The sequence below is a fragment of the Mus caroli genome, unplaced genomic scaffold, assembly GCF_978045245.1.
Source record: "Mus caroli unplaced genomic scaffold, Mus_caroli_1 scaffold_2, whole genome shotgun sequence".
NCBI lineage: Eukaryota > Metazoa > Chordata > Mammalia > Rodentia > Muridae > Mus > Mus caroli.
This window is the reverse complement of record NW_028227257.1, coordinates 51077134-51101861: the sequence shown is the minus strand read 5'-3', so window position 1 is coordinate 51101861 and position 24728 is coordinate 51077134. Positions and strand designations below refer to the sequence as shown.

The 24728-nt window shown below is 46.0% G+C and overlaps 1 protein-coding gene across 1 annotated transcript in view; it reads left to right on the top strand.

The window, feature by feature from the left end:
- Positions 1 to 15169, top strand: part of Fbln7 (fibulin 7) — a 32169-nt gene extending 17000 nt beyond the window's left edge. Inside the window, exons 4-8 of the mRNA XM_021156440.2 lie at positions 8235 to 8360; positions 11150 to 11290; positions 12457 to 12594; positions 13497 to 13635; positions 13942 to 15169. Of these exons, the coding sequence (XP_021012099.1) occupies positions 8235 to 8360; positions 11150 to 11290; positions 12457 to 12594; positions 13497 to 13635; positions 13942 to 14314 (917 nt within the window). The 3' untranslated portion in view covers positions 14315 to 15169. The remainder of the gene's footprint in view (positions 1 to 8234; positions 8361 to 11149; positions 11291 to 12456; positions 12595 to 13496; positions 13636 to 13941) is intronic.
- Positions 15170 to 24728: the final 9559 nt, after the last annotated feature.

Here is a 24728-nt window from a genome sequence, read left to right as displayed (position 1 = left end):
TAGACCAGGCTGGCCTCGAACTCAGAAATTCGCCTGCCTCTGCCTCCCAAGTGCTGCGATTAAAGGCATGATGCTGGGAATAGAACCCAGGTCCTCTGGAGGAGCAACCAGTACGCTCTTAACACCGAGCCAGCTCTCCAGCCCCAGAAAGTGTAAACTTTTTTAAAAAAAAATTTTGTTTCTTGGTTATTTGAAAGAGGGTTCCTGTGTATATCCCTGGTTGTCCTGGAACTTGCTCTGTGGATCAGGCTGGCCTTGAACTCACAGAGATTCTCCTACCTCTGCCTCCTAAATGCTGAGATTCCAGATGTGCAGCCGGGCAGTGGTGGCACACACCTTTAATCCCAGCATTCAGAGGGCAGAGGCAGGCAGATGTCTGAGTTAGAGAGCAATCTGTACTACAGAGTGAGTTCCAGGAGAGCCAGGACTACACACACAAAACCTGTCTTGAACAAAGATCAGCTCTAAGCTGAGTTTATTAACTCCAACTATAATCCTGGCACTTAAGAAGCTGAGCTGGGTGGGCTGCCTAGATTATCCTAGACTACAGAGAAGATCCTGCTTCAAAATTTTAAATGTAAAATAATTGAATCTTATCAAGAATATCAGGCCCTGGGTTTGCCTCAGCTAGGACAAGGAACTAGAAGAGGGAACAGCTGCTCTGCCCTGGAGCTGCAGTCTGTTTGTGGGGCTCCTGGTGGAGTCTGCAGAAGAAAGTCCCCAACTGCCCTTTAGGTCTAGGCTGGGGGTCAGTGTGGACAGCTCCAGGAATGGTCGGCATGGGAATAAAAGGTTTCTCTGTGCTGGGCTTGAGAACGGAACTGTTTGACAGAGAAAAGTGGGGCTTGGCACATGTAATTTATTGCTTTTCAAAGCCATTACAACACAGTTTTTAATAAATCATGACTATCAACCATTTGTGGGCATCCGTGGAACATCTTTTGAGGCAAAATGCCCATGATTTTAGCGAGGGCTAAAAGGAGCATAAATCTCACACAAATGCAAGAGCAGTGTGGAGAGGGGACCTGGGGTATGAGCTCATTTGACCTAGGGCCTCTCTATATTTATTGCCCAGGCTGGACTCAAATCCTCAGTGGGTACTAGAAATCTAATCAGTGGCCTCATGGATGCTAGACCAGAGCTCTGCCACTATGCTACAATTTATAGCCCTGAGTACTTAGATCTTGAAAACTGAGACCTCAGAAAGCATAGTGCCTCTCAAGAAGGCGGAGCCAAGACACGAAGCAGCGTCCAAGGGCCCAGCATCTTTCCAGTCTCCTGAAAGGAATGGTGATGGCTCAAGGGTTGATCACAGGTATGAGCTCTCAGACCTCACCAGGAACCATCTAAGCAATAGATCTGAGCCATGAAAACACAGGGAAATGCCAGTGCCTGGTCCTCACCCTGACTCTGAAGGACTTCCATCCCGTTAAACACCTCATGGGTGATAAAAATGCCATCAGAGGTGTGAACACGAGGAATTTCTTTCCATTGCTTTGGGCATCTATAGTCTTAACTTCTAGACTTAGTTGCAGACCCCTGGTGGGTTTTTTCTATGTCCACTCTGCACCTTCAGGCCCTATTCACATGGCTGCCTGTGACCTGATCTGCTTGCCTGTGCTCTGTAGCCTTACCTGTCTCTTGCCCTGCCATGGTGTCTTTGTGGTCCACCATGACAGGGCTGAGATGGTCTTCCCCTTTTCCCACCTTGTCCCTGGACTGGGTGTCTGTGTATCTATGATGGGAGTCAGCACTTCTGACTGGAGACCTGAGTTCAATCCCTGGAACCTACATGGTAGACGGAGAGAACCAACTCCTAGAAATGCTTTCCTCTGACCTTCACAAGCATACTGTGGCATGTGCGTGTGTGTGTGTGTGTGTGTGTGTACATGTGCATACTTACACACATGCACTTGCGAGTGCACGGGCACGCACACACACACACGATAGATAGATAGATAGATAGATAGATAGATAGATAGATAGATAGATAGATAGATGTTTGTTTTCTGAGAGGCTGGCGAGAAGGCCCAGCAGTCAAGAGCTCTCGCTTCCTGCTCATGCAGAAGACCTGGGTTTGGTCCTCAGATCCCCCAGTTACTAAGTTCGGATCCTCAGCATCCACATAAAAGTCACGTGCAGAGGTTTATCCAGTAACCCCAGCACGGGAGAAGGAAGGGACAGGTTTCAGGAGATCCAACACCCTTTTCTGGCCTCCATGGGCACTGCACACACATGTTACACAGACACACACTCAGGCACACACATACTCACGTACACATAAGTGAATATTTTCAAACTTCCTCCAAAATATTAGGTGATAAAAAAAGACACACAGAATGAAGGCAAATAGACACATGAGCCACAAGATAGTGTGGAGCTTTTTTTACTCTGGTCAACTCTGTCATATGTATGTATGTATGTATATATGCATGTATGTTTCTCATGGTGGATAAGTGAATTCAAATTTCTTGATATTGAAGTAGCTAGAATCATTAAATAAATTAGTTAATAGACAAAGTAATTGATAGTGAAGGTGTAGGAGCCCAAGCGAAGCTCCACGTCTAACTGTGTAGACCTTCACTGAGGTGGACAGAGCCGGGGCGGGGCCGGTGTCTGAGTGGCTGCTTTAAGCTAGCTGTGCTATGCCTTATTTGTGAGTTGGTTAGAATAAAGTGACTGTATTTTTTAAAAATGTTCAAAATGGGATCTTGGATATTTTCCATCTCATTAAGTGTAAATTGGGCCTGGACGCTAACCCTGTGCTAATGGAACAGAATACTCATATGTCACAACCCTCTGGACCGACATGCTGCTAGGCTCAGCCTCTCCCAGGTTGGCATGCCGTGCCTGTACTGGCACCCATGGATGCTGTCTTCAGCCAGAGTCCCACAGCAATGCCAAGGAGCTGCTATTGAATCTTCTCAGGGGACAGTGACAGTCTTGATGATATGAATGAGACTCAGCGTTGCTGAGTTTCAGTCTCTCCCGGGAAGATGGTGTGACAAGTTGTCAGCCTGTGTGAACCCGTGCGTCTAGGGAGATGACTTAGCAGGTCAAGTGTTTGCTATGCAAGCATAGGTCCTGAGCTCGGAGCCCCACCTAAAAGCAGGGTGTGATGGTGTGTGCCTGTAAGCCTAGCACTGGGGAGTAAAGGGACAGGTGGGCCACCAGAACCTGCTGGTCAGCTAGTCTAGCTAAAGGACAAACTCTGAGTTTTCAAAACCTAAGATGAAGGGACTGGAAAGATTGCTCAGTGGTTAAGATCACTTGCTGCTCTTCTAGAGGACCTGGCTTGATACCCAGCACCCATGTGGTGGCTCACAACTGTCTATAACTCCAGATCCAGGGGACCCAATGCTCTATTTTAGACTCCATGGGCACCATACACACACATGTCATACAGACAAAACGTGCAGACAAAACACCATCCACATGAAGTAAACTAATCATGGATGCAGTAGAGAATACATTTAATGATGACCTCTGGTTTCCATTCTGGCATACAACACCCCCCTCCAACATACACACATGAACATATATACATGTATAACACACACACACACACACACACACACTAGAGGACTACCTGCACTCTCTTCCTGGGAGACAAGTTCCTCCTCTGGCTGGTACCAGAGGAGCCTTTTCCTTTTCCCCTAGGATGAAATTCCTGGGAGAATTCGTTATTAATGTCCATTGTCTCAGTACTATGAGAGCCAAGGGGTGGGGGCGATTACAGATGTCTTCAGAACATCTCTCCTGCCAAGACAGTTCCATTAGGCCCGAGCTCGGCAATCTTATGACCGGCATTAGAACCGCCCCAGCATCTGCTGAGTGTGCCCAGTTTAATGTCCACATCAGCAGTTCTGTAGCTGTGTGTTGTGACCACCGGGGACAATAATGTTAATTACAGCTGTTTACTTCAAGACACAAAATGTCAGTGCCAATGAAACTCTTGGCAACATTGTAATAACTGGCCAGTACCCACTGTGCAGTCAAATAACTGGAAAGAGGGTGATGAACCCTACTTGGCAGAGAAGGAAATTAGACATAACTAACGACTCTGTTAAAGATGCAGTGGGCAGAGGCGCTCCATTAGGCTGTGGAAAGTAGCCATTTGGCTTCCTGAGTTTCCTTTTTCTCTCTGTGAAGGGCATGAGGTTTTTGTTTGTTTGTTGTTTGCTTTTTGTTGCTGTTCCTTCTGAGACAGAGCCTCATGGAACCTAGGCTGGCTTTGAACTCAGTAAGTAGCCAAGGATGACCTTGAACTTCTCACTCTCTGTTACAAGCCAGGCAAGCACTCCATCAACTGAGCTGGCTCCAGCCCATGGACATGTTTTTCAGGGTGTGCAGCTTTCTGAGCTTGGAGAAGCCATAGCCCTTCCTTTTGATCCGTTGGCCCCAGGGGCAACCAAAGAAAGTGTTTGAGCAGTAAAACCCTGTGTAGTTTACCACCATCTTGAGGCACTTCCCCACAGGGGCCATTCAATTGCTTCACTAGGTGATCTTTCTCCTGTTTTCATAGTCAGAAAAAATGCCAATCATTTTAAACGGTTTTTTTTTTCCATTAAGAAAAAAATTCAGGCTAGGTGTGGTCGTACACACCATTAATCCTAGTATTCAGGAGGCAGAGACAGACAGATCTTTATGAGGGCAGCCTGGTCTACATAGTGAGTTCCAGGACAGCCAGAAGTACATAATAGGAGGAGGAGGAGGAGGAGGAGGAGGAGGAGGAGGAGGAGGAGGAGGAGGAGGAGGAGGAGAAGAAGAAGAAGAAGAAGAAGAAGAAGAAGAAGAAGAAGAAGAAGAAGAAGAAGAAGAAGAAGAAGAAGAAGAAGAAGAAGAAGAAAGGAGGAGGAGCAGCAGCAGCAGTAAGACTCCTCCTCAGTGTGGGAAAGATGGCTCAAAGGTTGCTGCTCTGGCTGCTCTGGGTTCAGATCCCAGCACCTATAGGGAGGCTCACAACCATCTGTAATTCCAGCTTCAGGAGATCCAGACACTGCACACATGTGGTGCACACACACACACACACACACACAGGCAAAATGTCCATACACATAAAACAAAAATAAACTTTAAAAGAATTCAACAGGAGTTGGAGAAATGGCTCAGCGGTTAAGAGCATTGGCTGCTCTTCCAGAGGTCCTGAGTTCAAATCCCAGCAATCACATGGTGGCTCACAACCATCTGTAATGGGATCCGATGCCCTCTTCTGGTATGTCTGAAGACAGCTACAGCATACTTATATATAATAAATAAATAAATCTTTGAAAAAAAGTTTAAATTAATAAAAATAGAATCCAACATATAAAAATATAGAAGAAAGATAACCCAAAACTCCTGTAATTTTCACAAAGTAAATTCCTTAATGTCATAAAATATCTAATTGAAATTAAAATTCCCCTAATCTCTTACATATTTTTAACACTGTTTGCCTTGGAGCCCAAACCATCACCAGGACATCACCTGGTTGTTCTGTCGCTTACATCTTGGGGAATGTCACTTCGGTCCTCCTACTGAGGTTCTTTGGTTGACTGTTCAAGAAAAATACAGGGCCAGTTCTCTGAGCTCACACATTGTTGAAACAATCTGTTAGAGGGCAGCTTGATCAGGTATAAAATGCCTATCTCCCCTTTAACTCCCCTGACTCCCTTAGATGCTATGCATCTGTTTACAGATGTGGACTACCACACCTAGTCATATGCAGTGCTGAGGACCAAGCCCAGATTCTGACGCACGCTAGGCCAGCATTCTTCCAACTAAGCCATGCCCCCAGCCAGGACCTCCAACAGGAAACCTTACACATACATATATACATACATACATACATACATACATACATACACACATACACATGTATACACACACACATATATATATACATATATGTGTGTATATATACATATATATATATACACACATGCATACATATATGCATGCATACATCATTTTTTTAAAGAAAAAAAGACTGCCCATCTAACCATTAACTTCCATATAGCAGTAAGTACTCATGCAATAGGAGATGGAAAGATGAAAGATGGCCATGCCCAGGCCTTGGTTTGCCAGCCTTTCTCATCATCACTGCCACTGCCCTCTTCAAGTCAAAACTGAATGGCACAGCCTGGGACGCACATGAATGTGATGATAGCTATCCTTCAGTTAGGATATAGCACTTGCCAGCCTGGGCGCCAGGCCCTTGAATACCTCTGACTGCTCGTCAAGATAAGAAGTGCAGAATGCCCGTCTGGAGCCTGTGAAGAAATGGATATGCCGGGCACCTTTCGCATCTCTAGCAAGCCGATGTCACACTAGCCCCTCCCAAAGGGTCCAGGTGTAAGACCGCTCAGCGTCTCCCAAGGACCGATAATGGCTGTAGGCATGCTGAGACCAAGCTGAGGGATCTAAATGCTCACACTTCTGGCTTCTTCCCATGCCTTCAGGGCTTATGATCTGCCCACTTTCAGAATGGGCCAGTAGGCAAAGATAGGGTTGGACCTCAAAAGACCTTGGACCACTGACCTCAGGGAGCCATTTGTGTGTGATGCAGTCTCAGACACATTCCTGGGAATTGATCACCCGAAAACAGGCTGGCGGTGGAAGCAAGTCACCGGACTGAAGTAACAGAGAAAGGGAAACGGCTCCTTCCCTGGCATTCGCAGTGTTTGGACAGCCTGAATCCTTCCAGATGAAATAGAAACGTTGAAATAGTTGCAAGCAGCCTTAAGGGAAGCGAAGGTCCCTTCCAACTGGCCCAGAATGAGGCCATGGTTCTCACCGGAAGCAGAGCACCTGCTTCACCCTCTTGGTAGACACAGGAAGGTGGCTGTTAGGCCAGAAAGGGGTGGGGGTGGGGTGGGGTTCTCAGGTTTCCCTCCCAGGCATTGCAGTTAAATCAGATCTACAACAAAGAGCTCCTCCTGGGTGGGAATGGCCTGTGTATACAGGAGTTTAAATGGAGCCTGGGGCACTCGCAACAGTGAAGGTTTTACAAAATTATCTTTTCCAAAGTGAGACATCTTATAAATACTTGTTGTAGGGAGGGGACAAACACGAAAATCATAAATGAGGAACAAATGGACAAACAAAACATCCATGAGCCAAACAGAGAAAAGCCAAAACTCAAGTCAATGGTTTCCTTGTGGGGTCAGTACTGAGGATTTGAACCCGGGGCTTCAAGTGCTCACCTGCCGAGCTACCCAGTGCTGAGAAAAATCTACTGAGCTTTATAACATTCTCTCTCTCTCTCTCTCTCTCTCTCTCTCTCTCTCTCTCTCTCTCTCTCTCACACACACACACACACACACACACACACACACACACACACACACGCACACATCTTCTCTCCTCTCCACAGAAAACTGGGTGTGCACCTGGGAACTCGTCCCTCTAACAGCATCATGGAACTCCCAATAGATCCCCTATTGACGGAGCCCAGGGGAGCTGAGTATAAACTTGGAGAATTACTTTTCCCCATCTCTGAATATTCCAGTGGGCCATCCTTTCTCTCCCTTTTAATTTCTTGGAATTTACCGCCTGTTTAAAAGATGATCCAAGGCCAGGGACCTGGCTCAGTTGGTAAAATAAGCTTAGCATGCCTGAGGCTCTGGGTTCCAGCTCTCCATGGAAGAAAAGCTGACATAGCGATACACACCTGTTAATCCTAGACCTCGGGAGGTGAAAGCAGGAAGGTCCTAAATTCAATGTCGTCTTTGTCTGTACGGAGAGGGAGTTCAAGGCCAGCCTGGGGTCCACCTTGGAAGAGATGAAGAGTAGGAGGGCTGCACTCACAGGCAGATGCCAACACCTGGCCACAACTGTGCATATAAATTATAGCATCATCTTTATTCATGGAGCATGGTGGTCTACTGCTAGTTTCTGCACACAGAGCCTGGATGGACACAGTGTGAGGCAGATACTAGAAAAGCAATGGCTTGTGTGTCGGCCCATCGGTCCCCTTGAAGATCCCACAGGTAGAGACGGTGGGAAGTGGGAAAATAGAAAACTGGGGTGGTGATGGTGCAGTGGTACGTGTCTATACCCAGGAGGCTGAGGCAGGAGGATCCCAAACTAGGGTGCCAACCTGAGCATCATAATGAGACCTTGTCTCACAACCAAACTAGAACCAAGCCAGACAGGAAGCCGGAGTGGCCCTACAATGTAAGGAAAACCTTGTTGTTAGTTTTTGTTTGATTTAGCACTAGAATCTACAACCATGCGTTGGCATCCTTTCCTAGATATCAGTGAATGCTCCAGCCAGCCTTGTCACAATGGAGGGACGTGTGTGGAAGGCATCAACCACTACAGATGCATCTGTCCTCCAGGAAAAACTGGGAACCGCTGTCAGCATCAGACCCAGGCTGGTATGTAGCTACTGTGGGACTTGTTGGGGATGCTCCCTTGGGGTTGGTGAGGATACTGGTCATAATCACCAAAGGCAGATGTGGCGGGAACTCTGTGCCTCTCATAGGCTCAAGCGTTTCCTCTCTGGTTCCTGCCCACAGGCTGGTCCCTCTAGGACCCTAAAGCTCTTTTTTTTATATATATAATCAGAGTTTTGAACCTTATTTTGGAGAGACAGACTCCAACTTAACCTTCTGCAGATTAGGGGAAAGGCCAGGGAAGATGTACTGGGGTACCTTTGTCTGGTTAGTGCTTCGTCTGCCAGGAGAATCATTTTTCCTTCCAATGTTCCCATTGCACCCTGCAAAGTCAGCAGTCCGAGGTGTTTTAAGATATGAATGAACAGACATTTGATTAGTGAGCCCCAGCACGTGGCAAGAAAACCCTGCGATAAGAAACTTATGAAGGGTGGGTTGGGGGCTTCCCACTATTCTCTGGCCAAGAAATTCAACCCTAATGATGCCTGGCTATCTTTATTTCTGGGTAGACTCCTTGTGAGGGAAGGGCGTTGGTGGACAGTGTAAGATCCAGGGCGTAAGAGCTGACACGCACTTGGGGCTGGAGATGTAGCTCACTTTGTAGGTGCTTTGCCTCCCATGTAGGAAGCTGTGCACTTGGTTTCTAGCATTACATCATAATGTTGGGCATCGGTGATCCCAGCAGCTGGGAAGGAGAATCGGATATTTAAGGGCATCCTTGGCTTCACAGCAGAGTCTGAGCCCCAGCCAGGAACACAAGAGACCCTGCCCCAAATAAAATACAACAAACCCTCTTTACAGCCTCGGTAGCAGTCAGCCCCAGGTCAGGCCTAAATAGTGCACCCGCAATCTTGCTGTTCACTGTGTCTTGACAAAGTGGGACTGGCTTGCCAAATCCTTTCTCACAAGGAAACTGCCCCCAAAGGCTCCCTACAGCTCTGCTGTCTGGAGTTACCTTTTATTGAAACAGTACGGAGGCAGGGCTTTCCTGGAAGCCCCCTGCCTCTGTTTACAAAGAAGAGCAGAAAAAAAAGATCCCCTTGCACCTCAGTGGTGCCCTACTGGTGGCCACTAAATGTCCCTTGTTGGGGATCTTCTGCTGTGGGACCTTTGGGTCATTGCTCCTTGGATCCTGGGATCATTTTATGAAGTATACCCAAGACTGGAGTCTTCTCTAGGAATGGAAGGTAAGGAGTGGACAGGTACGCACTAAGAAATGTCCCAGCAGGCTTACCTAAAACCTTTTCCCCCATGAGCTGGATAATGCCTCTCTCCCAGTATCCTGTAAGCCTCTTCCAATATTTTTTTCTAATTGTGTGTGTGTGTGTGTGTGTGTGTGTGTGTGTGTGTGTGTGTGTGTGTATTTGTGCACTTGACTGCAGTACCCATGGAAGCCACAAGGGGGCTTCTGATCCCCTGGAAGTGGAGTTATAGGCATTTATGAGCATCTGGATGTTGGTGCTGAGACTCAAACTCAAGTCCTCTGAAACAGTAGTTCTGGCTCTTAAACACTGAGCCACCTCTCCAGCTCCCACTATTATTATTTTAAGACTGAGGCTGGCTTTGAATTGGATTCATGTGATCCTGCCTTGGCCTTGAGAATGACTACAAGAATTCTTCTTTTTTTTTTTTTTAATTCCATTAACCAGAGCTGGAGAGATGCTCAGAGGTTAAGAGCCCTTACTGTTCTTGCAGAGGTAGGCAAGGGTTCCCAGCAACCACAAGGTGGCTCAAGGTCACTTTTAACTCTCCAGGTCCAGGGAGACAAAGAAATCCTCTCCTGGCCTCCAAGGGCATCAGGCACCACAGGCTATACACATACATACATACATACATACATACATACATACATACATACATATATTCAAGCACACACAAAACCTTTTTAAAAACACACCAGGCTGTGGTGGTGTACCCCTTTAAACCCAGCACTCCAGAGGCAGAGGCAGGTGGATCCCCAAGTTCCAGGCCAGCCTGGTCTACAGAGTGAGTTCCAGGTCAGCTCAAGGCTACACACAGAAACCCTGTCTCATAAAAAAATAAAAATAAATAAATAAATAATAAAAAAATTCTTTAATCCCAGCACTCAGAACAAAGTAAAGTGGAGGCCCATCTGGTTGTCTGGTCTACACAGTGAGTTCCAGGATAGCCAAGATCATGATTTTGTTTGTTTGCTTTTAATCCATTTACCTTATTTTTACTGTGATTGGGAAACTAATTTCTGGTTTTGGAAAGATGTAAAAACTGTAATAGCAACTACCTTGAAGACATTGAAGCTTGTATACACACACGCGCGCATCCCGAATCGAAAAAGTGGAGGCTCAGAGTTTTAAACTCTAATGCTCACTGCATTATGGGCATTGTACAAGATTCTCCAAAAAAAAAAAAAAAAAATCTTGGAAAGCCGGGCGTGGTGGCGCACACCTTTAATCCCAGGGAGGCAGATTTCTGAGTTCGAGGCCAGCCTGGTCTACAAAGTGAGTTCCAGGACAGCCAGGGCTACACAGAGAAACCCTGTCTCGAAAAGCCAAAAAAAAAAAAAAAAAAAAAAAAGAACCTCAGACTTGACACTGCAGTATGCCTGGCTGTTCTGCCTTTACATTCCAATCTCATGGATCCGGTCCGGGTCGCAGTCACTGGGTTTACGTTAATCACTTGACATTCCTTCCCTGCTGTAGAGTACGCCCTGGGAGATAGGGTTTCGCGGGTTGTGGGGCGTATGGCAGGTACCAGGGGTCGGGTGCTGAGGCGAGCCTGTCTTCTTCCCGCAGCGGCCCCCGACGGCGGCGAGGCCGGTGACCCCGCCTTTAGCCGCGCACCCCGCTGCGCGCAGGTGGAGCGGGAACAGCACTGCAGCTGCGAGGCGGGATTCCACCTGAGCGGTACCACGGGCGGCCACAGCGTCTGCCAGGGTAGGTTCGGGCAAGGGGGAGCGGGACTACACCCGTGGGAGGAGACCCAGTCCTGGAACAGAGCGCGAGGTTGGGACAAAAGGGCCTTTCTGGGCGTGGTCTCAGTGAGACCTGTGATTTGCCTTTTAGGTAAGGGTTACCTGGATGATCGAAATGAACAGGTAGACTTCAGAGGTGTTCTGGAGAAAAAAGTATCTTTTCGACCATCTTATCTTCCTACAGTTGGGCTCTTAAGGTGCACCAGGGCCTTCTCTGAGACGTTATAGACAACAGATGGAGTGTTGGGGGTATGCATCCAGTCTCTAACTTGCACATTAGTCCAATCCCATCATCGTTTAAACCTGGAGAGATACGGATGTAATCCCAACACCACTTGGGAGATGAAGACAGGAGGATCAGGAACTCAAGGTCATCGTCTGCTACTCATGGGGCAGGGAGAGAAGAAAGCATCCAGGGTGACAGGCTTGTCTTCTGACATAGCTTGGAGCTACTATGCCCAAGAGGAGCCTTTTGCCCTGTCATGTGCACACACACACACACCATACCTCTGGCAAAAACCCTATGAGCTGGTGGCAAGAGAGGGGCTCAGATCATTTATGGCAGCCAGGGCCATGGATATGGGCACAGCCTAAGATTCATCCCCTGGTCTCCTTCTCTCAGTGTAGCTGACTACAGAGCAGCTCCATCCTGACATCTGGCCAGTTGGTGCTAAGAAGTTCATTTCACAGCACCAGAAATAAAAACACTCCCCACCCCCTTTTAAAGAGGCATCTCAATATACAGACCAGGCTGGCCTCAGGGGGAGATCCCTGCTTCGGCCTCTGAAGTGCTGAGATCACAGGTCTGCAGCGCCCCACAGGCTGCAGGGCTCTCTCACTGTTTCTCCATTGCTGAAGATGAGGAGAGCTAAGATGGGGGCCTGAATCTGGTTCTAGCCTCTGAGCCGGGTGCCGGACTCGCTAACCTTTGTAGAGTTTCCCCATTTACACCGAGAAGCCCCTCTGGGGTTTTCCATATCAGCTCCTCCTTTTAGCCCTCTTGGTCCTAGACTGGGGAGAGAGGTCCTCTGCTCATTGCTGTGTCCAGCCACTCAGTCACAGCTGCCAATGAGTCTGGTTGACGGAGGCTGTGTAGCCTCCTGGAATCATGGGCACTTTTGTCCCCAGATGTGAATGAATGTGAGATCTATGGGCAGGAAGGACGCCCCCGGCTCTGCATGCATGCCTGTGTGAACACCCCTGGCTCCTACCGATGTACCTGCCCGAGTGGATACCGGATCCTGGCTGATGGGAAGAGCTGTGAGGGTGAGTGAGACTAGGTAGAGGCAGGTGACCATGAGGCTAGAGGTCACCCTCCACACCTGGTCACCTGCTGCTGCTGTGACCCCTGTTCTCATCCCCGTTCCCTATTCAAGAATGATGAGGTTAAGAGAATCAAAGATCTGGGGACACATTTGATCCTAAAAAGGAAATCAACAAACAGGTCTTCCAAAGGTCAGGCTACATATTCTACACAAATAGGTTGGTTGATCACTCAGTGCCTTCTGACCTCATGTGAGTGACAGTTCTGGGCAACATCACTTCCTATTATTCAGCAATGCCTTCAGCCAGACCTGAACCTACAGACCAAGGAGCTAGCCAGACTCCACTTTATTAGAATCTGAAGGAACCTAGGAGGTTTCATGGCCCTGTGTGTCCACGATCTGGCGTCCTCTGATGGGAAAGTTACCTTACAGGCTCTGTAACCTCAGCATGGCCAGGCTCTGCCGCCATGACCATGTGTGGTGGCTGTTTGAGGACACCAGAGAAGCAGAGCCACCAGGCTTACGGCTCATAAAGGCCTGACTAGTTGTGACTGGAAGGGTTCATTTACCCACTGAACTGCACCCAAGCTAAAAAGAGAGACCACTGCTCTATTTGCCAAACTCTAGTAAATGCCAGAGTCCTGCAAACAAGAGGGCCTGGGAGCCTGGGTAAATAGTCCAGACCAGTCAATCTTCCAGGGGTGAACTGGAGGGTGGGTTGTAGGTAAAAAAAAGAAAAAGAAAAAAAGCACCTGGCTCAGGTTCTACCTCAGTGCTACAAATCCGTGTGGCTCCTGGAACACAGGACTGAAATTTATCTCTCTCTTGTCATGGTGCTAATAGGCACCATTATCAGCAAAGTGAGGAAGATTCACAGCCTTCGTTGTATCTCCCGCAATACAGATATTGATGAGTGTGCAGGCCCACAGCACATGTGTCCCCGGGGGACCACATGCATCAACACTGGAGGAGGCTTCCAGTGTGTCAACCCTGAGTGTCCTGAGGGCAGTGGCAATATAAGCTACGTGAAGACATCTCCCTTGTGAGTATATCCAGGGCTGCTCAGCTGGGCGAGCGTGGCACTTACTCAGTGTGGCTGGGCTAGATTCTTCTGATAGGTTCATGGGGGTGGGGAGATAATCACATCATATACAGGAAATATGAAAGACAGAGATGTGTCTCTGGGCTCTCATTTCCCCTATAACTATCAACTCACATGAAATACAGACATTTTGTTCTCCAAAAGAGATACTAGCGTCTATGGGAGCGTGGCCTCTTTAGAGAATAGGGAGGGCAGCCCCTCTTGAGTTTTCCCACGTCTAACTCTCTCCATTTGCCTCTGCTCCAGCCAGTGCGAGCGAAACCCTTGTCCCATGGACAGCAGGCCATGCCGCCACCTGCCCAAGACCATCTCCTTCCATTACCTCTCTCTCCCTTCCAAGTTGAAGACACCCATCACGCTCTTCCGCATGGCCACAGCCTCAATTCCTGGCCATCCTGGGCCCAACAGCCTGCGCTTTGGGATCGTGGGTGGGAACAGCCGTGGCCACTTTGTAATGCAGCGCTCAGACCGGCAGACAGGCGAGCTCATCCTTACACAGACCCTGGAGGGGCCTCAGACTCTGGAGGTTGACGTCGACATGTCAGAATACCTGGAGCGCTCCTTCCAGGCCAACCATTTATCCAAGGTCACCATCTTTGTTTCTCGCTACGACTTCTGAGGATGCCATGGCATTCTGGAGGCTGGGGTTTGAGATCTGGGCTGATTTCACTTCCCCAAGGACACACTGTGGGCAAGAGCTGTGGTGGTCATTCTTTTCTTGGTCATGTTCCCACCTACTCTGTTTGTTCACTCAGGCTTCTAGAGCAATGCTGTGTTCTGACCCAGGGGCTGCCACAGAAGGGAAGCCACAAACAAATGCTGTTTCTACCATCACACTACTTGTTTTTTGTTTTTTGTTTTTGTTTTTGTTTTTCTGCTTTAAGCCCCACTCCTACCCCGTTAGGAGACAGCACAGAATTTCAAAATACTATGTGAGTGACCATGTGAGTTTGAGCCAGCTGAGGTGGGGGAGAAGCTCATGGTGTGTACTTGAGACGATAGCCAACGGTTCTGCATTGAGGCTGCCAAGCCTTTTCTGGCTGAGCCTGTTCTAGCTCTGTAGATGCTCTAATGGCCCTGTGAGCTACCTACCAGGGTACTTTACCCTGTGACATTCCAGCCAACCTTTTCATCAGCAAGCTGTAGGGAAGTCTAGCAACCCCGAGTGGATCCTTCTAGACCAAGGTGTCAACATTAAATCGTGGATTTTTGTCGGAGTTTCTTCACTTGAGAGAAAACATGTCTCAAAAACATGACCTGGTTTTATGGCTGTGGAAACGGAGTCTGTATTCTCTGCCCATCTGACTTCTCCCTGAGTGTGAGAGCACCTTCTAGGAAGGGATAGTCCTCTTGCTGCCCAGGTTGGACGTGGAGGATGGAGAGAGTAAGAGAGGTGATGTGTAAGATTGCTCCAATAGTTTCAATATGGATTGGTCACATGGGAGACCGGTAAGGATGGCATCTGGCCATGGGATGTTTAGGAGAATATTCAAATTGTCTTTCATTCCATGGTTTCTTCTTTAGTTGAAAGAACTAAAGAAGAGTTGATATCTTCCACGTGAATGAATCAGGAACACTCCGTTGAGCACTGAGAGCTTGTTGGGACCATCCCAGTTAAAACTTAAAAGCTGGATGGGGTGAGTGGAGAGGAGTTTCGATGTCCAAATACATGATCATCTATGGGGAGCATCGCTTCATACACATTTTATCTTACAAATTATTTCTAGAGGATGGGACAGGCTGACTGAGTTCGAGGGCAGTATGGATGACGTAGTAAGACTGTTTCCAACAAAATAAGACAAGAAGAGGACTAGAGCTGTAGCTTAGTAGAAGAGTTATTGCCCAGCATGCATAAAGCCCCAAGGTCATTTCCTTGCACTGCATAAAACTGGGTGCAGTTGTACGTTTCTCTGCTATATAGCCAGTTTGAGAGTTTGTACATGGCTTCTTTTGTGAGACAAAGACGGGGGGGGGGGTCCTCCCATGGCTTCAGCTGCAGTTTCTAACAACAACAAGGGCCTGAGGATCTGCTTTTCCAGGTTGTTACATGACTCATTAAAACAATGTCCAGAACCTTGTGTTTCTAGATCAGCAGTTCTCAGCCTGTATGTCCATACTCCTTTGTGGTGATTGAATGACCATGTCATCGGGATCACCTAAGACCATCGAAAAACACAGATATTTACATTATGATTCATAATAGTAGCAAAATTACAGTCATCAAGTAGCAATGAAAATAATTTAATGGTTGGGGTGGGGTCACCACAGCATGAGGAACTGTATTAAAGGCTCACAGCATTGGGAAGGTTGAGAACCACTGTTCTGGAGGGTAATATGGCCTATGACAGTGATGCTGGTGTCAAACAGGCTCTATGGTAAGTAGTAGTTCTCTCCACCAAGATCTTTCAACATTAAAGCTGCCTCCCACTTAGCAAATCACTCAGCTCCAGTCCCTATGGTACCAAAGTAGGAGTTCCTGATTGCTTCAGATTCATGCGGACTGTACTTAGGACCTTCCTCCTGGTCTCTCTACTGTGCTAGCAGAATAGCTGTGACCATCCATCCACTCATGAAGAGAAAAGGTTTGTTTTATTCTCACAGCTAACAGCCCATGATCCACCGGCTCTCTTATTTTAGGGTTGTGTTGAGTGATTGGCAAGAAGCACAGTATAGTCGGCTCACCTCGTGGCTGGGAGTAAAGAGCCCAGAAGACATAATCAGCTTCAAGGATACACCCTCAAAGTCCAAAGATCTCCCATTAGGCCCTGCTGCTCCCCAGTGCTTCCAAATACATGGGCTTTGAGGGAGATGTTCTGGATCCAAACCACGGCAATGCTGTGTTTGCCTTCCCCTATGCCACTGCTGGATCTTCTTAAGGCTTCAGTCTATGTTAAGTCAATCTGACAAGTTGTCAACATGTATTAGTTTACACATCTTTCTGGGTAACATGGATCCAAGTACTGCAAATGTACGAACTGGAACCCTTTGCGTCATCATCAGCTCCAACCATCAACACCTGCCAGTCACCTACTCCCACTCACCACATGAGGACTTTGAAGGAGGTCCTAGACATGATATCATTCCATCTGTATTTTATCACAGGTTTCTAAAGCACTTCTCTAAGGCATGACCTTAACATTATCCACATTCAGTATTATCTAGAACTTTACCAGCAGGGCCTGCGGGATGGCTCAGCGGGTGAGTGATGGTTACTGAGACAAACAACTTGACTTCAATCTCCAAGAACTACATGGTTGGAGGAAGAGAATCAACGCCCACGCTTGTCCCCTGGCCTCCACATGTGTGCTGTGGTACACTCTCATCCATGTAATACACATATGAATAAATAAACAAGTAAATAATATAATTAAAACACAGAACTTTAATGACAATCCCTCACTACCTCCAGCCATAAAATCATTGTTTAAATTTATCTGAGGGAGTTTTTTTCTTTGCTTGAATTAGGTCCATGTGGTATAATCTATGGGATAAGTTTTAATATGTAGCAGGGATCTTCACATTTCAGCATATATCAGATGACCTCAAGGTTTATTAGAGGGTAGAATATTGGATTTTGGTTTTTTTGAGACAGTGTTTCAGTGTTTCCCTGGTTGTCCCTGTAGCTCTGTAGACCAGGCTGGCCTCAAACTCATGTGCCTCTGTCTCCTGAGTTCTGAATTTAAAGGAGTGAGCCATCACTGACTGGCTTTGGATTGTCTAGTCTTGTAGAATTTCTCACACTCTGGGTTTTCTATATAACTTTTGATGTGCTCCTCTGTCTTCTTTCTCTCATATATGACTGTGGATCTATTCAGAGATTTAATGAGATTTGGATTGGCTTTATTCTGAAGACACTTTATTGGTAGTGATGGGTACCTAAATGGAAGTCACACAGTATCTGTGTCTTTAAAAACATTTTTTTTTTCATTTTATTTGAGGCTGGAGATACGGCTCAGCAGTTAGGAACACTTGTTGCTTTTGCAGAGGACCTGGGCTCAGTTCCTAGGACCCGCAAAGCAGCTTGGAACTTCTGCAATTCTAGTTCCAAGGGATCCACTTCCCTCTTCTAATTCCTCAGGCACCAGGCATACATGTTGTTCACACACTTGCATGCAGGCTGCACACACCACACACACACACACACACACACACACACACACACACTAAATGTAAAACACTTTTTAAAAAAATGTTACTTAGGTCGGGTGTAGTCCCAGCACTCAGGAGGCAATGGCAGGCAGATTCCTATGAGTTTGAGGCCATCCTGGTGTACACAGCAAGTTCTTGGCTAGCCATGGATACAGAGTGAGACTCTCTCTTAAAACAATATTAATTTTACATCTTGGAAAATATTTCTCGGAAAAACATCACCAATCCTGCTAGTTACAATCATTCTTTCATGGTTTGTTTTTGTTTGTTTGTTGTTTCTTTTGTCCTTAAGTTTGTTGTCATCAAGCACAGAGTGTGCTGTCGTCTGTTTGCCTTTTCAGACCACTTAAAATAACTCTTTGTGGCTGTGGCTCAGACTACAGTCAGAACAGTTGTAATTCATTTTGCTAAAATTTTAAAAATATTCTTCACTTACTTGTTTGCTTGTGAGGGGGTGGTGTGTGCCACAGCATACCCGTGTTTGTTTTTTAATTTAATTAAATTTAATATGTGTGTGCCCAGTGCCCACTGGGGCCCTATCTCTCTCCCTCTTAAAAGCCATTCTTTTTCCTTTTATCTTTCTACTTAATATAGTGGGGCTGGAGAGATGGCTCCATAATTTTGAGCACTGACTGCTTTAAGGAGAACCTGGGTTAGATTTCCAGCAACACCCACATGGTGGCTCACAACTGTCTATACTACAGTTCCAGGAGATCCAGCACCCTTTTCTGTGGTACACAGACATATAGATACAACACACATATACACAAAATAAAACAACTATATTATTAATATTAATATGAATAAAATTTAAAGTAGAATAATATAATGTAATGATAGATGATAGCATGATATTCAAGGCATCCTTTGATCTTTTATTAAAAATAACATTGGCTATCCCTCTGCATAGCCATATCCCGTGTCAGTTCTCTACTGTGAGAATTTCCCATGGTTTATTCATAGTCCCTTGGGGTTGACAGCTAGGGCATACTCAGTCCTTTGCCACTGAAACTGTTACACATCAGTGTGTAGCATATTTCTGACTTCATGTCTTAGGTGCCAACGTTTCCTCTGCAAGACATAGTCAACCTTCCATCCCTCCCCCACAAAAGGCAATGCATGGAAGGCCCTGTTTCTGAACTAAGGTGGGTCCCAGAACACTGTTTTCACATGTGCTCACTGAGCAGACCCTGCTTTGGAAGCAAAGGCAGGCTTGAGTGGAGGGCTGTCCTACAGCCAGCCCATCTGTCTGTCTTGGACCTCTGAATAGCAGTCAGCAGCCACCAGGAAGACAGGAGCAGCCAGCCAGATCATGAGCTGTTGAGCAATGGAAAATTAAGTAGAAGTTTGGATGAGATTTTTTTTAAAAACTCACTTTATTTTAAAATTGTAACATGTCCAACAGTAGCAAACAAAAAAGGAAACTATGCCAAATCCCAAAATGCCATCCCTGGGTCATCACAGTCAACCTGACAGGTTTATAGTCTGAGGTCACACTGGAATGTGTAGCTTTCCATCAGCCACTGTCCCGGCTTTGCCAAGCCCTCCCTGCAGGGCTAGGAAGATGAACCCTCTGACTCTGATTTGTTCATAAGAACATTGCCAAGTGTCATCAGTCGTCTAGAATCTACACAGAGAGCCTGCATATCCACCAAGGTCCTGTTCCGTTCACTGAAGATGCAATGGATGATGAGACCACTGGATTCTGACCTACTGAAGCTTATAATTAGCAGAGGGGATTACAATGCATGTGAAGACAAGAAAAGTATGTGATCAAAGAGGGATGGGGGCCGCAAAAATTAAAAGCCATACAAGGTGGCTCGCACCTTTAATCCCAGCTCCTGGGAAGCTAGAAGGAATGTCACAAGTTCAAGGCCACCCTGGCTTGTATAAGTGAGTGCTAGGTTAGCCTGGACCACATATGAGACTCTGTCAAACAAAACAAAACAAAACAAAACAAAACAAAACAAAACAAAACAAAACAAAACAAAAAACAACAAAAAACAAAACAAAACCAAGAATAACAATTACCAAAAAAAAAAGGTGTCAGAATATATTACCTTTCAGTAAATCTGCTTCAGCTTTGACTATTCCAATAAACTGAAACCAAGCTTTCTATAAATAAGTAAAATTAAAACAGAAAAGGAGGGCTGTGAGCATTCTGTAAATGTATGTGTGCTATATGTAAATACTGCATATCATGCATGCAACGCAAATGCTGTAGACATAGATCATACGTGGTGACAGTTGGATCACACATCCAAGGTGTTTGGGATAATAGCTCAGAATCTCTTGCAGGCACCAATCAAGATGTAAATCCAGGCCTGTGTGATCACACTGAGTCCATATGCATCAAAGAAAGACCTCTTGTCTGATATAAAAACCAATGATGCTAACAAAGGAAGGGGGAGGGGGGAGATAGACTATGCAAGCTTTGTCTCTATGAGTTCAAGGCCAGCCTGGTCTACAGAACAAGTGCCAGGTCAGTCAGGGCTACACAGAGAAACCCTGTCTCAAAAAGTAAACAAAAAGCTTCCATTAGATCAGTCTGTAGGCAAGCCTATATGGCATCTTCTTAGTGATTGATTACCAGCCCATTGTGCGTGGTGCCATCCCTGGGCTGGTGGTCCTGAGTTCTATAAGAAAGCAGGCTGAGCAAGCCATGAGGAGCAAGCCAATACGAAGCACCCCTCTATGGCTTCTGCATCAGCTCCTGCCTCCAGGTCTCTGCCCTGCCTGAATTCCTGTCGTGGCTTCCTTCAGTGATGAATTACTCTGTGGAGGTATAAGCTGAATAAACACTTCCTCCTCATGTTTTTGGTTATGATCTTTCATTGTAGCAGTAGTCACCCTAACAAGGACATAGAAGTTTACAAAATTGACATACAAATCAAACATATACTAACAAATCATAAAGAAACATTTTAAAGCAACTACTTGATGTCCATGTAATTTACCATCTATTACAAATTAAGGCAAGTTTGCATAGTAATGAGATGGATGTGCTAAGAATCCAATATTGCAAAAAAATAAAATAAAATAAAGCATCTTCAGTGTTTTCCAGAGTTGACTGCTATTTTAATTTTGTAAGCATCAACACTGAGAGCTCCACTGCATGCAAATACATAGTACAGGATGACGGATGAGTATATTTAGGGCCATTTCAGAAACTATTGGCAGTGCTATTCTAACCCCAAGTCAGATTTTATTTAATACTTTAAAAAAACAAAACTCAAGTTAGTAATTCAAGCAAGTCTTAAAATAAAAATTCCAAGGCTGAGGAGATGGTTCACCCAGGTCTTAGCACCAGGCAAGACAACCTGAATTTATATCGTCAGAAACCCACATAAATACCAGGGAGCCATGACAACATATCTATGACTCCAGCCTTGGAAGAGATAGCTGGCTAGCAAATCCGCGGCTCTAGTTTCTTCCTTATGTTAATCCACCCTGATCAAAGCAATTGAGGAAGGAGAAGATTTATTTGGCTTTTATTTCTAGCTCAAGACCCATCACTGAGAGAAGTCAGAGCAGGAACTCAAATGGGGACTTGACCCAGAAACCTTGGAAGAACTCTACTAACTGGTAATTTTGGCTCATGCTTAGCTAGCTCTCTTATACAGCCCAGGGCTACCTGACCAGCTGCCATCCACCATAGGCTAAGCCCTCCCGCATCGATTAACAATGAAGACAGTCGCACACAGACACGCTCACAGGCCCCTCTGGTGTGAGCAATCCTTCAAATGACTCTAGACTGTGTCAAGTTGACACATAAAGCTAAGTAGAACTATTAGTCATATTGGCAAATTGGGCTTGACTGAAAGTCCCTGCCTTAATGAGTAAGGCAGAAGATCAATCAAGGATGACTTCCAACATCAATCTTGGGCCTCTACACACACACATACATGGACACATACATGCAAAAATGTGTACACAGATATATACCACACATGTGAAAAATGAAAAGGGGGGAATATAAAGATAATAAAGTCAAGCATTTTAACACAATACAATTTAAAGATATACTAAGTTGATTTTTTTATGCTAAAAAACCAGGGTAGGAAAATATTACAAGACTTTCTTTCCATAATTAAATCATTATGTTTCTGTGAAGGCAGAAAAGTTGTAAAATGACTTGCAGTTCATAACATCACATACAACTGGTCTCAAATTTGTGCCATGTCGTTCCGGGCAGCAACCAATGGTGTTTTGTGGTTTGCCTCCCATGTGCAGTGCAAAGCATGTCCAGTGCATGGTTAAGTCCTGCAAGAAACACCTCAGAGTCATTAGCTGTAAGAGCACATGGGGACGGCACCCAGTTGATGAAGCTGAGAGCATTGGAATACATGTCCACCTGGGGAGACTCTTGTGCCCGAGGCTCTGGCTGCCTAAGGGTTAGCTGGTTGCTCTTGGGGTTGGTTTGACTCAGTTAAGTCAAAGGCAGACCAACGGAGGTCTACCCTTGGGGCTTCCATGTGATTTAGCCCTCTCAGAGCATAGTGGCCTCAGGGTAATTGGCCTTCAGACACTATGACTCAGAAGGGACATTTCCTGGAAGGGTCACAGAGAGTTCATGAAGAAGTTGGCCTTGAAATGGTTCTTTTTAGAGTAAATATGATGAGAAACACAGGCCAAGTCCTTCTGATATAAGGATTTCTGACAACAGCCAGCGTTAGCAGTCATGGGAATGGAAGCTGACTCACAAACATGAGAGCCTGATTGATGCCGAGTAGGTTTGGGCTAACTAGTCTGACCCTCTCTTAAATAAAACTAAGATCTTGGCCATCCAGATCCTCATCTCAAGGAAATTTCCCAGGGACCCTATTGGAGAAAGGTGGCTCTATCATATGCCAGAACTCGCAGCCACCATGGCTACACTTGTATAATCAATAGCTTCCCTTTCTGTCTCTCTATTCATGGGACTCACACTCCATGTTCAATAGGATTGTTATGTCTTCCCATAAGCAGTGATATCTTGGAGTGACCCCCCAGATTCTTGCACTGATTAGTGCCCCAGCCCCTGCTGATCTCCTGGCCTCAGACTGCCCATTGTTCATGATGTTGTTTATGTCCCCCTGACTCTGGCAAGCACCTTCCTGTTGCTAGGCCTTTGTATCTGCTGCTTCTCCCTTCGATCTCCACTGGACTGAGGCTCAAAGTCTACTCAGAGAAGCCTCCCCAGCCACCCCTGTCAGGTCTTCCAACCCTTCCAGGCTTTCTTGATCACTGTATTCTCCTTTATCTTTTAAGGAAGAAAAATTTAAGGTTAAGAATGCAGCTCAGAGGCAGGATGGAGGCATAAATATTTTAACAGCCTACTTTAATGAGGGTTCAACCCTTCCTCTAGACCACCACTCACCAGAGTCTGTGGAAGAGAAAGGTTATTAGGATGTGGGGGAAATGAACCTGTTTAGAAATAGTTCTTTGTGGTGACTCCAATCTTCATTGTTCTCAGTCCAGTCCACTAGCAAACACTAAACACGAATCAGCAGCTACAGTCCAGTCTACTCAGCAGACACCACATATGAACCAGGAAGGGCAGTTCAATCCAGAAGAAACCTCAAAGCTTGCTAATTACCTGAGTCCATGGAAGTGGCAAGAAGCCACAGGAATCTTACAGGAAGTTCTTTGGCGAGTTTCTCTCTATGAAGTCACCACAAGTGAAGCTCAGCGACGCAGTGTAAGGCGAACCAATACATATGGGTCATCAGCATAAAATAGTGAGATGGAGCAAAGCAAACCAATGCTTGAGCTCTACTGTCTGTGGTTCATATTTATATTCTTTCTAAACATCACACATCCTTTTACGTGTCTGCTATAGCAAAACAATTTTTCACCTTTGTCTACTTCAGCAAAACATTCTTTCACATGTCTGCTTTAGCACAGCATCCTTTTACCTATGTGCCCCAGTAAAACATCATTTGACATAACTGATTTCCTAAGAAACCAGAAGTTTCCACTTGAACAGAGTACTGTCCTATACACACACACAGACCCCGGGATTCAATCCCCACATGAGGGAAAAAAGGGCCAGTTGACGAAATGTAACTGGGCATAGTAGTCCACATCTGTAATTCCAGCACTTAGGAATGAGTTGCCATGAGTTTGAAGCCAGCCTGGATTATAAAATGAGTTCTGGATGATCCTGCGCTACAGAATGAGTCCTTATCTCCAAGAAAACCCAACCAACCCAACAAACCCCAAAGCACTTATCTCTACTTGAAATTATCATACTCAAACCCTTCTCCTCCTTCTGGGCCCAACCTGGGGGTTGTCCATCCAGTATTCATTTTCCTTTTCTATACTCTTTTATTATTATTATTAGGTATTTATTTCATTTACATTTCTAATGCTATCCCAAAAGGCCCCACCCACCCACCCACACCCACTTCCCCCACCCACCCACTCCCACCTCTTGGCCCTGGCATTCCCCTGTACTGAGGCATATAAGGTCTACACGACCAATGGACCTCTCTTTCCACTGATGGCCGACCAGGCCATCTTCTGATACATATGTGGCTAGAGACACGAGCTCTGGGGGGGGGGGAGGGCAGTAACTGGTTAGTTCATATTGTTGTTCCACCTATAGGGTTGCAGATCCCCCCAGATCCCTGGATACTTCCTCCAGCTCCTCCATTGGGGGCCCTATGATCCATCCAATAGCTGACTGTGAGCATCCACTTCTGTGTTTGCTAGGCCCCCTTTTTCATACTCTTAAAAGAAGTACTTGGCTCACACCATCTTCCTTCCTTGTTCTGGGCTAAACTGTTTGTTAATTGCCCCTCCACCAATCCATATGCTGAAGTTGTAATCCTCAGTATAGCAGAATGTGATTTTATGGTGGGATGGTGTCTTAAGTCACTTGAGAGGGCATTTATCTAATA